At 36.5% G+C, this 13,469-nt stretch overlaps 1 protein-coding gene across 1 annotated transcript in view; it reads left to right on the forward strand.

Annotated features, from left to right (window-relative positions):
- Positions 1–13,469, forward strand: part of CTSC (cathepsin C) — a 41,208-nt gene that overhangs the window by 16,344 nt on the left and 11,395 nt on the right. The window contains exons 3-5 of the mRNA XM_001363308.4: positions 4,137–4,303; positions 10,990–11,139; positions 12,188–12,303. Of these exons, the coding sequence (XP_001363345.2) occupies positions 4,137–4,303; positions 10,990–11,139; positions 12,188–12,303 (433 nt within the window). The remainder of the gene's footprint in view (positions 1–4,136; positions 4,304–10,989; positions 11,140–12,187; positions 12,304–13,469) is intronic.

The raw sequence follows: 13,469 nt of genomic DNA on the forward strand, positions 1-13,469 counted from the left end.
CAGTTACTCTCCAATTGATGGATTCCCCCTCAATTTCCAGTTCTTCACCACTAGAAAAAGAGCTTTTTTCCCTCTTATCGCTGATCTTTTTGGGATACAGATACAGTAATGATATTGCTGGGTCAGAGATATGCATAGTTTTATGGCCCTTTGGCAGTGAGTTTCATACTGCTCTCTAGAGCATTTATATCAGTTCACAGCTCTACCAGCAGTGTATTAGTGTCGCAATTTTCTTTTTTTTCTTTTTTTCTTTTTAATTTTATTTAGAGTATTTTTCCACGGTTATGTGATTCATAATCCCCTTACCCCCACTCTTTCCTCCTGCTCCCATAATGACAAGCAGTTCCACTGGGTTATATGTGTATCATTGTTCAAAATCTGTTTCTGTGTTATTCGTATTTGCAGTAAAGGGATACTTTAACATCAAAACTCTAGTCACGTCCCTATCGCACTACATGGTTGAGCATATATTTTTTCTAATGCATTTCTGGTTCCACATTTCTTTCTCTGGATGTGGATAGTACTCTTTCTCATAAGTTCCTCTTCATTGTCCTGGATCATTGCATTGCTACTAGTAGAAAAGTCTATTACGTTTGATTGTGCCATAATATATCAGTCTCTGTGTACAACATTCTCCTGATTCTTTCGTTCTGCATTCCTAGAGGTTGTTCCAGTTCACATGGAATTCTTTCATTTTATTCCTTTCATCACAATAATATTCCATCACCAACATATATCACAATTTATTCAGCCATTCTCCAATTGATGGAGTGTACCAATTTTCCCATTTTTCATACAAGATTTATCATTTTCCTTTTTGGCCATTTTAGCCAATCTGAGAGGTATAAGGTGGTTTCCCAGAGTTGTTTTGATTTTCCTTTATCTAATCAGTTAGACCAGGTATTCTTTCTGATGAAGTCTCTAGATCACTTCTCAGAATAATATTTTCAAATGCATAAATAAAATATGTAGGATGACAACAGAAGCCAATTTCATAAAAATATACTTCATGGACCCTAGGTAAGGGATCCATGCATGAGACCATGTTCTGATATGAAGATTCTTTATAGTATAAATGTACAATGTAACTATACCACTGAAAGCTACTATAACATAGGGTAATGTGTACCCCATATTATCCTTCCCCGCACTACCACCACTTCATCAATGGAGTATTTTACCAACCTTGAAATGATTCAAAGCTGACCTGGCATTACATTTTCATCGGAAATCTGGTCTAGTTCATCTATGTCTTAGACCTTGGTGGGTAAAGAAAATAGGGTTGGCAGCATTTATGTAGAGAGAGTTTCTTAATTTGTAAAATGAGCTTGAAAAGTAAATGGTAAACTATTCTAGTATCTGCAAGAATACCTCAGATGGGGTCATAAAAAATCAGATACTGACTGAACAACAAAATGGAGGGAGTTCCCCCACCCCACTCATTATCACTAGTCTTTTGAAGCATTGAAAGAGTATTTTAGTGTGACCTCAGCAATATTTTCTGGATGGCTCATAATTCATTAGAATACAGGCTAAATGCTGTAGTCTGTGGGCTGAAAACCAAGACTATTTATAAAATTCTAACAAGAGAGTCAAACTTTCCCTTGAGGGCTATGTAGTCATCTTGGCGGGGACTTCCAAAATTTCAACTTTGGTAACCTTTGCTTTAGCCTTTTCGATGATTTTTCACTCCAGTTTTCACAACATAGGACCAAGGTAGAGACTTAGAATGATCATGAGCATAGACTGTAACACTTAAGTGGTACTCTTCTGTGTGAACCTCTCCTACCCCCAAATAAAATGATCCATCCTTCTTTGCTAATTGCTAGTCAAGCAATGGCCATCAGTTTCCAACATTGATCTTAATACTTTATGTTGAATTGATATGTGAAATGTTACTTGACTTTATAATACCTTTCTAAAACTGTATCAAGAGATATGGGATGAGGAAACTGAGACTCTTATGCTCACAGTAACACAGCTAGGAAGTGTTGGCAGTCAGTCAGTCAATAAATATTATGAACTTGCTATGTACCAGGTGCTGTGCTCAGTGCTAGGAATATAAAGATAAAACACAGTCCCTGAGCTCAAGGAATTCCCAGTCTAATGTGTGATAGAGAATATGTACAAATGATATGTTTACTGAATCACAAGAAAATAATCAAACGTTTCTTGTAGGTAGTATGTAAAATTAGATCTCTATCTAGTGGGATAGTAATAATAATAACCCACATTAAAACAGCACTTTGAAGTTTTTGAAGTACTTCCTTCACAATACCCATTCAAAGTAGGTCATGTATAAGATAGGTAGCTCCCCACCTCATTTTATAGATAAGGAAATAAGCTCAGAAGAATACATATATTTTAATGTTTGGTTGAACTCCCTGCCCTATAATAGAGCTCGCTTGTATTTCATGTAAGTTGAGAGTCAAGAAAAACAAATCACAGTGGTCATGTCTGAAAATATTTCCTTACATTGCTCCTTTAGTCCAGCACAACAAGGGAAAATTAGCAAAATCAATCAGTAGTTAGTTATTGGGATTCCAAAAGATCTGAGTTCAAATGCTGTCTCAGTTACTTACTAGCCGTGTGACTCTGGCCAGGTCAAATAACTTCTGTCAGCTTCAGTTGCCTCATCTGTAGAGTGACCATAATAATAGCATTTACCTTCCAGGGTAGTGTTGAGGATCAAATGAAATAATAATGATAAAATGCTTATCATATTGTAAAGCAATATGTAAATGTTAACTACCTATTAGATGATGAACTCCTAAAAGGCAGGGACTGTCTTCCCCTTTTCTTTGTATCTTTAGATGTTAGCCCAGTGCCTGCACACAATAAGCATTTAATAGTGCTCATTGTCTAATAACTCAGTACATTAAAAAAAAAAAGTCTAGACATTCACTTTTTCCAATCTATGTACCTCCCAGCTCTGCAAAAGAATGAGAGATGTCTTCTCATATTGGTTCCTTAGTGCCATGTATGCTGGTTGTATTTTTTTCACATTAACTTTCAACTCTTATGTGGTTGTTTCCATTTCCAGTGCTAGAATTATAGGGTATATTGTGTCCTTGGATCTGCTTTCTTCATCAGTTCTTGGATCTTCCCATGCTTCTGCAATTCTTAAAATCATTTCTTACAGCACAGCAAATTCCATAATATTCATGTACCATATTTGTTTGGCCTTTCTCCAGTTATTTGGTGGCTATTTGTTTTCAATTTTTTATTATCACAAAAAATGCTTTATAAATACTTTGATGTCTATGGAGACTTCTTATGAATGATCTTGAGGTAGATGCCAAGTAGGGAAATATCTATGTCAAAAGGTAACAAGTGATTTTCCTGTGACTACATGGCTAGCCAGTGGTAGAGCTGAGATAATAAATACAAATATATGAATCTACAAAAAGGAAAAAAAAAAACTCTTTTGGGTGAGGGACACATTACTACTGTTTTCCATTTCACTTTTCCAGATTCACCCCTTTGTCTCTCTCCCTCTCTTCTCCTCTCCTTTCTTCCTCCAATTCTTCCTTCTCTGTCCTAGTACAACTACTCTTAAGAACAGCTCTCTGTGCATTCTTTCTTGGGCTGAGGTATAAAGAGTACAGGACTTAGATATAGGAAAGGAATTTAATTTTCAGTTTGATACTTAATTGACAGTGTGACCTTGGGACAGTTCTTTAAACTCTTAGCCTTTGTTTCTTTATCTATAAAATGTGGCCAATAATAGATTTGTTACCTTATCTCAGAGGGTCATTATGGAGGGTACTTTTTAAGCCTTCCAGCCCTATGTAAATGTGTTATTATCTGGGATTGCAGAAGCAGGCAAAAGTCTAAGCAAGTAGGTGGCAGCTAGATTCCTCAGTGGATTGAGGGCCAGGCATAGAGATGAAAGGTCTTGGGTTCAAGTATTGCTTCTGATACTTCCTAGCTGTGTGGCCCTAGACAAGTCAGTTAACTCCCATTGCCTAGCCCTTGCCACTCTTTTGCTTTAGAACCAATATAGAGTATTGATTCTAAGATGGAAGGAAAGGTCTTTAAAAAAAAAAGATCTAAGTAAATACTTCACCTCAGCAGGGAAACACACAAAATTTGGGCAGAAAAATGACTAAAAGTTTGCCTTTCTTCCTTTGCAGTATAAGAGCGAGGCAGGCAATGTGACAAGTTATTGTCATGAGACATTTCCTGGATGGGTACATGATGTTCTGGGCAAGAATTGGGCATGTTTCACTGCAAAGAAGGTTGTAAGCTCTGCTGAAAATGTACGAATCAGTGAGCTACCCCCTGAGCACTACAAAGAAAGGTGAGTTGGCCTGGCTGGGGATTGAGTTTGTTTTAAACAAACTATTTGCCTATTTTACTTGAAAGTAATGGTTTTCAAATTAATCATCATATTTCTAAGGTTTCTATGTACACACATACAGAGGCTAACTCTCAAAGGCTGTCCATTGTAATGTAAATAACTTAAGTATATACAAAATAAAAAGAACAGATGAGTGAATCTGAAAAGGGAAAGCATTGATTTTCTATAGAATTGATTCCCTAGGTAATCCTTGCCATTTTTTTATGAATTTAAAAACAGGATTCTGAGAAGGGGTTCATAGGCTTCACCAGACTATCAAAGGGATCTGTGACACTAAACAAGTTAAAAATCCCTACTCTACATTTTTTCTCTTTAATTATCTTATTCCCTCTTGTGACATCCACTTTTTGCTTCCATTTGGTGATGCTCACATCTGTTTTTCTCCCCAAACAACCTTTTATCCCAGACCTGCATTTAAAACTGTGCTCTGCATCCCATTGCCTAGATATCCTACAGTTATTATCATATCATACTCAACATCTCTGAATCATCTTGGACTCTTCCTTAAGTTTACTTCACTACATCTAATGAATTCAGTCCTATTAAGTATAACTGTGTAAAATCTCATTTTTGCCCTCTCCTTTTTATTCCCATTGTTGCTACTTCGTTTTAGGACTCTGTTACTTCTCACCTGGAATATTTTAGTGGTCTCCTAATAATATTTTTTTCTTTTAGTTGATCCTTGCAGTGAGATATAGCTTTTACTTCACTTCCAAAGTAATTTTCTACATCTTGGATCATATTATTCATTTGATCAAAAACTTTTGGTTGCTTACCAAATAAAGTCCAAATTCCTTAGCCTGCAATTCAGGACTTTCCCATGAATCTAAGCCCAGCATCTTGACTCTTTAAAGTCTTACTGATAGGCCTGAAGCAGGATGACTCTAGGAATCTACTAGGCCAACTCCTTATTTTACAAATTAGGGAACTGAAGCCCAGAGAGTTTAGGTCATTGGACAAAGGCCATCTACATATAATAAGTGAAAGAACCAGAGTTTATACTCCAATCATCTGAGCCTAAAACTCAGTGATCTTTCTACTGTTGCCATGTTAGATCTTGAAAAGACTTTAAAAGTCATCTTAAAACAGCCCCTTTGTTTCATGATGACTCAAGCGAGGTCACAAGATAGTAAGTGATTCATTTGCCCAAGATCACTTAGATGGTTAAGTAGAAAAATTGGGATTTGAACAGAGAAACTCAGACTCCAAATGCAGTTTCATTCTGATATGCTGTATCACCCTCCTTCACCACCTCCCCAACTCCCAGCCAATACCATATTAAGGAAGTCAAGTGTTCTTCCCTTGTGAAAAAGGAAGGAAATGTTGTAAAGCTCATTCTATACCTTAAAATCATCAATCAGCTCATTTGCCTTCATAATGTTCTTCTTGAGCCTTTGGATATATTGTTACTTTGTAATGTAACTTAAGATGAATGTGAGAAAATGAGTACTTTTGACATTTGATCCCCACACTTTCCTGCTGATCTTTTCTTGGCTTCTGTGGAACTAAAATCTGAGCATATTTTCTTTTTGGATTAGTTCTCTAGGACCACCATAAATAATGGCATCACTGAGCTTCTTACCCCGACCCAGTACCCCAGAGGGTACTATTGCTCCTAAGCTGGCAGCATGTCATTCTGCAGCAATACCTCCACAGGACAAAGACTTTAATACCCTTCTCCAACCTGGGACAGCATTTTACTGTAACACGCTCAGTCTAATAGGAGAGATCTAATAGGAGAGTTTGTAAGCTCACAGGATGATAGGATCAGAGTTGGAAAAGACATTAGAGGCCATTAAACCCAACGCTTACATTGTACACATCCATAACCAGTGCCTCCATCAAGAAGCATGTAAGCACTCATCGTATGCTAGGTACTGGGCTAAGCATAGAGAATCTGACTCATTTGCTGCCCCCACAAAGCTCCCTTTCCCTTTGGGAAAACTGAGGCCAGAGAAATTGTGTCTAGCTCAGGATGACACAGCTGGTAGGTGTCAGAATCAGGATTTGCACCATGATCCAGTGCTTCGCCCACTACGTCATGTAGCCTCTCCATTTTGTTCTTGAAAAGCTGCTCTCAGCACAGCTTCACTGTTGAGTGCTTGTGTCGTAAGACTTCCAGAACAGGATGCCTTTCTCACATGCCTGGAGTCTCAGTGTTTTGTCATTATGGCAGAAACATACAGTGTGGAATGAGGGCAGTGCCAGCTCCTTGTCATCCCAATCTGGACACAGCAGGCGAAGTGTGCTCATTTCTGGACTCTGCGTTTTTAGAAAGGACTTTGACAAGCTGGAGTCACCCTAAAGGAGGGCAGAAAGGATCCCAGGGAGGCTTGAGGCCCTGCTCTAGAAGGAGCTCTTGAAGCAAGTCAGGGACTGTGACCCAAAGAAGAGAAGCTGAAGAGGGGTGAGGTTGTCTTCAAGCATATGAATGTTTGAGTCTGAGGGCAGAACCAGGAGCAACAACAATAATACTGGTCACTGTTTCTCTAGCCCTTTAAGGTTTGCTAAGAACCTTACACATGTTATCTCATTTGAGACCTCTGAGGTAGGTGCTATGATTGTCCCCATCTTACTCTCAAGAAAACTGATGGTAAGAGAGGTTATCCCATGTGTCCAGGGTCCCACAGCTAGTTAGTGACCGAGGCAGCTTTGAACTCAGAACTCGTGACTCCAAGTCCAGCACTCTCATTTACTGAGCCACCTTGCTGCCTCTAGAGCCATGGAGAAGATTTTCACAGAAGCACTTTTAGGTTAACCCAAGGCTGGGAGAAATAGACAATTAAACAAAACCACTTTCCCAACAGCTCCAATTATGTAAAATTGGAATGGAAAGCCTCAGAATGAAGTGAGGTCCTCATTCCTGGAGCTCTTCGAGTAGAGAATGGATAAGTTGTCAGGGGAAAATTTCTGTTTAGTGATGGATGGGAACACTCACCTCCTGGCAAACCTGCTGACATCAGGTGTGATCAGTTTCTGTGGGTACTTGATTTTATCCTAGTTGCATAGAAACTGCTCCTAGACACTCCCTAGGTTATGGAATACAATTTGTAAAAACCTCTGACACATACAAATGATCAGTATGTCTGATCACGAGTCTTTTCTCTTCCCTCTCCTCTATCCCCCTTTATCTCTCATATTATATATATGTATATATGTAGTGAGAATACTTTAATTCTCTTTTTCCTTCCCCCTTATCTTTGAACTCTTCTCAAAGAACTTTAGTAAAATGTCACCCTCAAAATAATCACTGTGTCATCATTACTCTTTAAAATGTTAAATATAATAGCTAATATTTAGAGAGAGCTTTTAAGGTTTGAAAAGCACTCCATCTATGTTAATTCCCAGTATAATTCTACAAGTTAGGTGTTATCATTATATACTGTTTATCAATGAGTTAACTGGGAAAGAGAAAGCTTAAGTGACTGGCCTAGGGTCATACAGCTAGACTGTGAAGCAGGATTTTAATTCAAGTCTTCCTATCTCCAACTTTAGCATTTTATCTATCTGCCACCTAGTTGCCTAGAGGTTTCTTCTAAGACTTTAGAATCATTACAAAATTCTCCATCTGTTTCCTTTCCTTATTTTCCCTTCAGAAAATGTGCATTTTCTTCAAGCATTCATATTCAGATGAAATAAAACTCTTATTGGATCTTGTTTAATTATTCAAAATGCTATATTTCCATAAAGTGTACTATAGTAGAAGTAATTAGCAGTCTAAGAGTCAAAACACCTAGTTTCTAATCTTAATCTTTCACATTGCCATTTATGGAACAAGTCATTTGGGCTTCATATAGTCCTGCTAAAGTAGAGTTATTGAATGCAGGGAAGCATGATCTCAAAGCCCCTTCCAACTCTGAGGTCCCATAATTCTAGGTGATTATGTCAATTATTTTTTAAAATAAATTTTATTTTTATAAATTTTTAATTATCTTGAGCTTTTCTCCCTTCTTCCTCCCAAAAAGTTATCTCCCATGACAAAGAAATTCTTTGACAAAAAAGGAAAAGAAAGAATAAATTCAGTAAAACTAAATAAGGTGTTTAAAAATCTGACAGCATATGAAATGTACCTTTTCTATGTGCCTTCTCCTCAGGAATGGAATATGGGAAGATGATTTCTGATATCTTTGTTTTGGATCCATGCTTTTATTTTTTGTTGTTTTGCAGCATAAGTTTTTTATTATCTTCTGGGCATTGTTTCCATTGACATTGTTTTAGTCACTATATCTATTGTTCTATTGACTCAGTTTACTTCACTTTGGATGAGTTCATATAACTATTTCCCTAATTTTCTCTCGTATTCTGAGCATTTGAATTTTATTGTGTTATAAGAAATATCAATTATTTTTCCTTGCAGACATATAGTATTCTGGTCATATAATGGGTGAACTAGGCTTTTTTGAATTAGTCTGAAATACGTATTACTATAATTGGTGGAAAAAACATATTCTGACTGAAAAACATCCAGCTAAGTTTTTTTAAACCCAAATTATTTGCTAGCTGAAGACTGCCTTTTATTGATGAAAACTGATTTTGCATTAAATTCTTTCATACAATCCTCTCCATTAAGACTCACCTGCCATTCTACCTTTTCTTCCCTCTACCACCTCACCCCCCTAAAATAACAACCTGCATTTTTGGCTCCTGGAATGACCTCTCTGACTTAGAAATCTAATAGCTATTACATATTCTCAGTAGAAGCAAATTACATTTTCTAGTGTTGTCTCTGTAGAAAAAGTCCTTATTTAAAGCTATGTTGTTTCCTTTCTTGGTAGCGAAGAAAAATACTGGTTCAAGATGTAGCCAGTAGTTTATTAAAGTCTTTTGCATGAGATTCTACACTCTTAAGAGCAGTTCCTGTTCTGGGTGTCATGAAAGAGATTGTTTAAAATAGATACAGTTATTTATATAAGATTACCTTAAGAAGCACTAGTGTCATAAGATTAATACTGAGATAAAATTTTGCTGACTTCTCATCTCTGTGCCCTAAAAAATTCTTTATTAAAATAATGATTATAATATTGACAATAATAATTGCTCCCATTTCTTGGCATTTGCTTGTCTATAAAGGTTTAAGCTTTATTCACTTGGCATCTACCATTGAGATACATGTTATATTTCTTAGAGCGACCCCAAGATTAAAAAGAAAAAAATGAAAGCTAGCACACATTTACAAATCAGGTAAACCAAAAAAAAAATGTTTATTTGTAAAGTTGTTAATGTAAAAATATTCTATTTTTACTAAAAAAGAAACATAGTCCTGGAGAGCATAATGAGCTTGCCCAGAGTCCCATGGGTATTAAGGGTGTGAGTCAAAACATCATCTACCTCCAAGACTGGTAACTCCAGTAGGATAAACTCATCCACTTCCTGAATATTGTGGGTTTTGGGGGTTGTTGAGGGGGGGAATAACAACAATGGCTGCCTATAGAAAAGAAAATATTGTTCATGTTTGTATATCTGGGTTCTTTTGTTTTTATTTTTTTCAGTTTACTAAATGCATTCTTCCCAACAACCCTCTGAGAGTAGGTTTTGTGAATTAAATTAGTTGTTGTTTAAATTTTTCACATGTATTGGATGAGAAAAGTGAGGTTCTATGAAGTAAATGGTTGTAGGGTTATTATCTTCATAAAGGTGGTTACTGATCATAGTCTCTTTGTGTAGTAGAATGTACGTTTCCTAGGACAGAAAATCATTTTGATTTCATCTTTGTATCTCAAGGACCTAGAACAGTGCTCTTTGCACATGGTAACTGCTCACAGTCAGGGAATGTTACTGAACTAAGAAACAAACTCAGGCTTTCTGACTCCACATTCTGTGGACTTCTGACTCCACAATGCAGAATATGAATTCATGATGTCAGGGCCTTTGGTTGCATGTGCACAGTGATAAAATACTGAAAAAAGAATTGAAAATACCACCATTTAGATACGTAAAAATACAGGCAAACTGCATGGCATGTGACATGTGTATCATAAAAAATCTTGTGAATTTTATTTGATAATGAAATTCTATGTTTAATACCTATGGTGAGGTCCTTCAGGTTGAGGAGTTCTCTGATCATGACCACTTCCTACCCCATTTAATCTTCTTTGTAAACAGTCTTTTTTCTTGGGTTTATGTCAAACAGAATTCTTTTGTGCTTTAAAGGAAATTCAAATCTAGTCTCAAATGTTTATCTACTCTGTGTCCCTGGACAGGTCACTTTTATCTGTAGGCCTCAGTTTCCTCCTCTATAAATTGGGGATAATATCACCCACCCTCAGTGTTGTAGTGATGAAAAAATTATAAAATGCTTTGCAAACTTTGAAGAATTATACAAATATTCATCATCATCACTATCAGTGTTTATCCAACAGATTTTCAGTGCCATGTACTCTTCAACAAGTATTTATTCAGCACTTACCATAGATAAAGCTATGTTCCTGGACTTTCAGAATTCAGAGATGTTTAAAATATAGTCCCTATTCTCAAAAAGCTTGCAGTCTAATAGAGGAAGGAAAAGTGTGGCAATAACGGCTTTCAGGGAAAGATATCTAAGTAGAATAACAAATTTAGAGTTTCTGGGCTTTGCTTCTGGCAGTAATAAATACTATATAAACTAAAGAGGTCTAATTCATTTGTAGGTATTTACACAAACCTTACAGAAACAATTATGAATTTGTGAAAGCCATCAATACTGTTCAAGATTCCTGGACTGCTACTATTTATGAAGAACATGAAAAATACAATATGGATCAAATGATTAAGAGAAGTGGTGCTCATTCATTCCCCAGGTAATGTTTTCTCAATTCCTTTTTTTATAAGAACTTGAAACCTTTGGATATGTTGTTTGCTCCTTTTCCTGATTTTTTGGTTTCTGTTGATGGCACCAGCTATCAGTCTTCTGGTCACCTTGTCTTGGAAATCGCTCTCCTATCTCCTACCCAAACATCAAGCCTTATTGAACTTCTGCAATATCTCTCACATCTTATATATATTTTGTATATACTTTTGTCATTTTGTCTCCTCTTCCTACCCCAATCACCCAAAGAATATTAACTTCTTAGGGCGAGTGCTGTTTCAGTTCTGCCTTGGTATCCCCAAATTCTAGAAAGGCTCTTAGCACCTACTGTTGTTTTGTTTTTAGAATTGATGATAAGAATTGCTTCTGAGGCAGAAAAGTGGTAAGAGTTAGACATGTAGTGTTAAATGACTTGCTCAGGGTCACTGAGCTGGGAAGTGTCTGAGTTGTGGCTGAAGTTATGACCTTGATTTTTATATCTAGTTTACCATTAGTCTAACTATAGTTTAGTCATGTATGTATACACATACACTTGTATGTGTATAAGGAAGTCTCCAACTTTTTTCTTTCACTCTTTTCCTCATTGTCATCTTACTTGTCCCCATTCATTCCCTCATCAGGACTTGTTAGAGGAAAGTAAGAAAACCTACAAGTAAAGACATACCAAAGATATTGATATCATAGGTACTTGGTAGTAGATGCTGAGTAAATGTTTGTTAAATTGAATATTTGTTGATACATCACATGGCAAGCCACACTGTAATCTTTACATTCTCTATACTAATGCAGGAAAGTAAAGTTCTGAGAAAAAAATTACTAATCTCCAAAGCCTTTCTCATTATATTTTAATTAGAAATATATGGTCAGTCCCATTCAAATATACATACACTCATAGTTACTCCTCAATCTCTTTTCTAGTTGGCTTGGGATGCCATAAAAGCAATTAGATTAGCAGAGGTAAAGATAGAAGGCATGCATAATCCACAAAATGAATAACTGAAACTTGTCTAAATGATGATACATGTATTTTTCTCTTTTAGGCCAAAACCTGCACCATTGACCCATGGAATACTTCAAAAAGCTCTAACTTTGCCAAGTTCTTGGGACTGGAGAAATGTTAATGGTGTCAACTATGTTAGTCCTGTTCGAAATCAAGGTAAAAAAATGTCCCTTTGGATCTAGCTCTGGGATAGAATAATCATTTATAGCTTAGTTTTAAAATATTTGCTTTTCCTTTTGCAATTAGGTTATTTGACTATTGCTCTGTTGGTGAATTTCACAACCCTTTGAGGGCAATATTTAAGAATGTCAGTATTGTGTGATAAAAAAAATAAAGGAAGCAGAGGAAAATATGTAGGGAAAAGAGTCTTTAATAATAAAAAATATATACCTTCGATCTGGCAAGCTTCTGCTCTACCCCCTCAGCTCCAGACTAAAGCTCAGATCAAAAGTCCCTCTCATCATGGGATTGGTACAATTATAGACTGATCCTACTGTAGGACGTAAGGAGAAGGGAACTCTGGGTGATGCAGGAAATGGTGGGGGATATAATCCCCTAGCATACAAAATTATTTTAGAAGAGCAGGGAATGTTGAGGGGTTGAGTCCCCCAGTATAAAGTTTTTTTCAAAATAGGCATTTCCCTCATGGGATCCACTGGGGACAGTCTCCCCAGTGGATCATGCAAATACAACCAAACTTATAACTTCAACTAAAGATACAGACAGTTTCTATGGTGAAAATCCAACAATTTGGGGACAAAAGTAAACAAAAGAGAAAAAGAACAGAACCAATTATGGGGCAGGCCTCTTTGGCATAACAGTGTAAATACAAAACAAATACATTAAAAAAATGCATTCAAACCTCCAAAGTTCAATTCAGCACTTCCAAAAGTTTGCTCGGGATTTCTTAGAGCAGTGTGTAGTCTCTGCAGGCATCTTTGACATACAAGGAGATAGGATCATTTATAAGAACATTTTGGAAATCTTCTAACAATCTTGTTGGAATACAGATGTCCTTCAGTGATAAAATATTTGGAAATTTAATAGTTTATTATGTAATAAACAATTCAGCTGTAAAAAATAAATCATACATTTTGGGTTTCAGAAAAAAATGATATATGCCGAATGCATATCTAGAGTCTGTATAAATTGTTGTCTTCTTATCTGTGGCAGTTATATAGGCATGACTTAAAGCTATCAGTTCTGAACCTTGAGCACTTATATTTGAGGGCAGTGAAACTGACTACAGTGGCAAATTCTGTGACTACCGCAGCTCCTGTGTAGGGTATGCCATCCTTTATAAAAGAGCCATCAGTAAATAA

This window comes from Monodelphis domestica, chromosome 4, assembly GCF_027887165.1.
Source record: "Monodelphis domestica isolate mMonDom1 chromosome 4, mMonDom1.pri, whole genome shotgun sequence".
NCBI classification, from domain to species: domain Eukaryota; kingdom Metazoa; phylum Chordata; class Mammalia; order Didelphimorphia; family Didelphidae; genus Monodelphis; species Monodelphis domestica.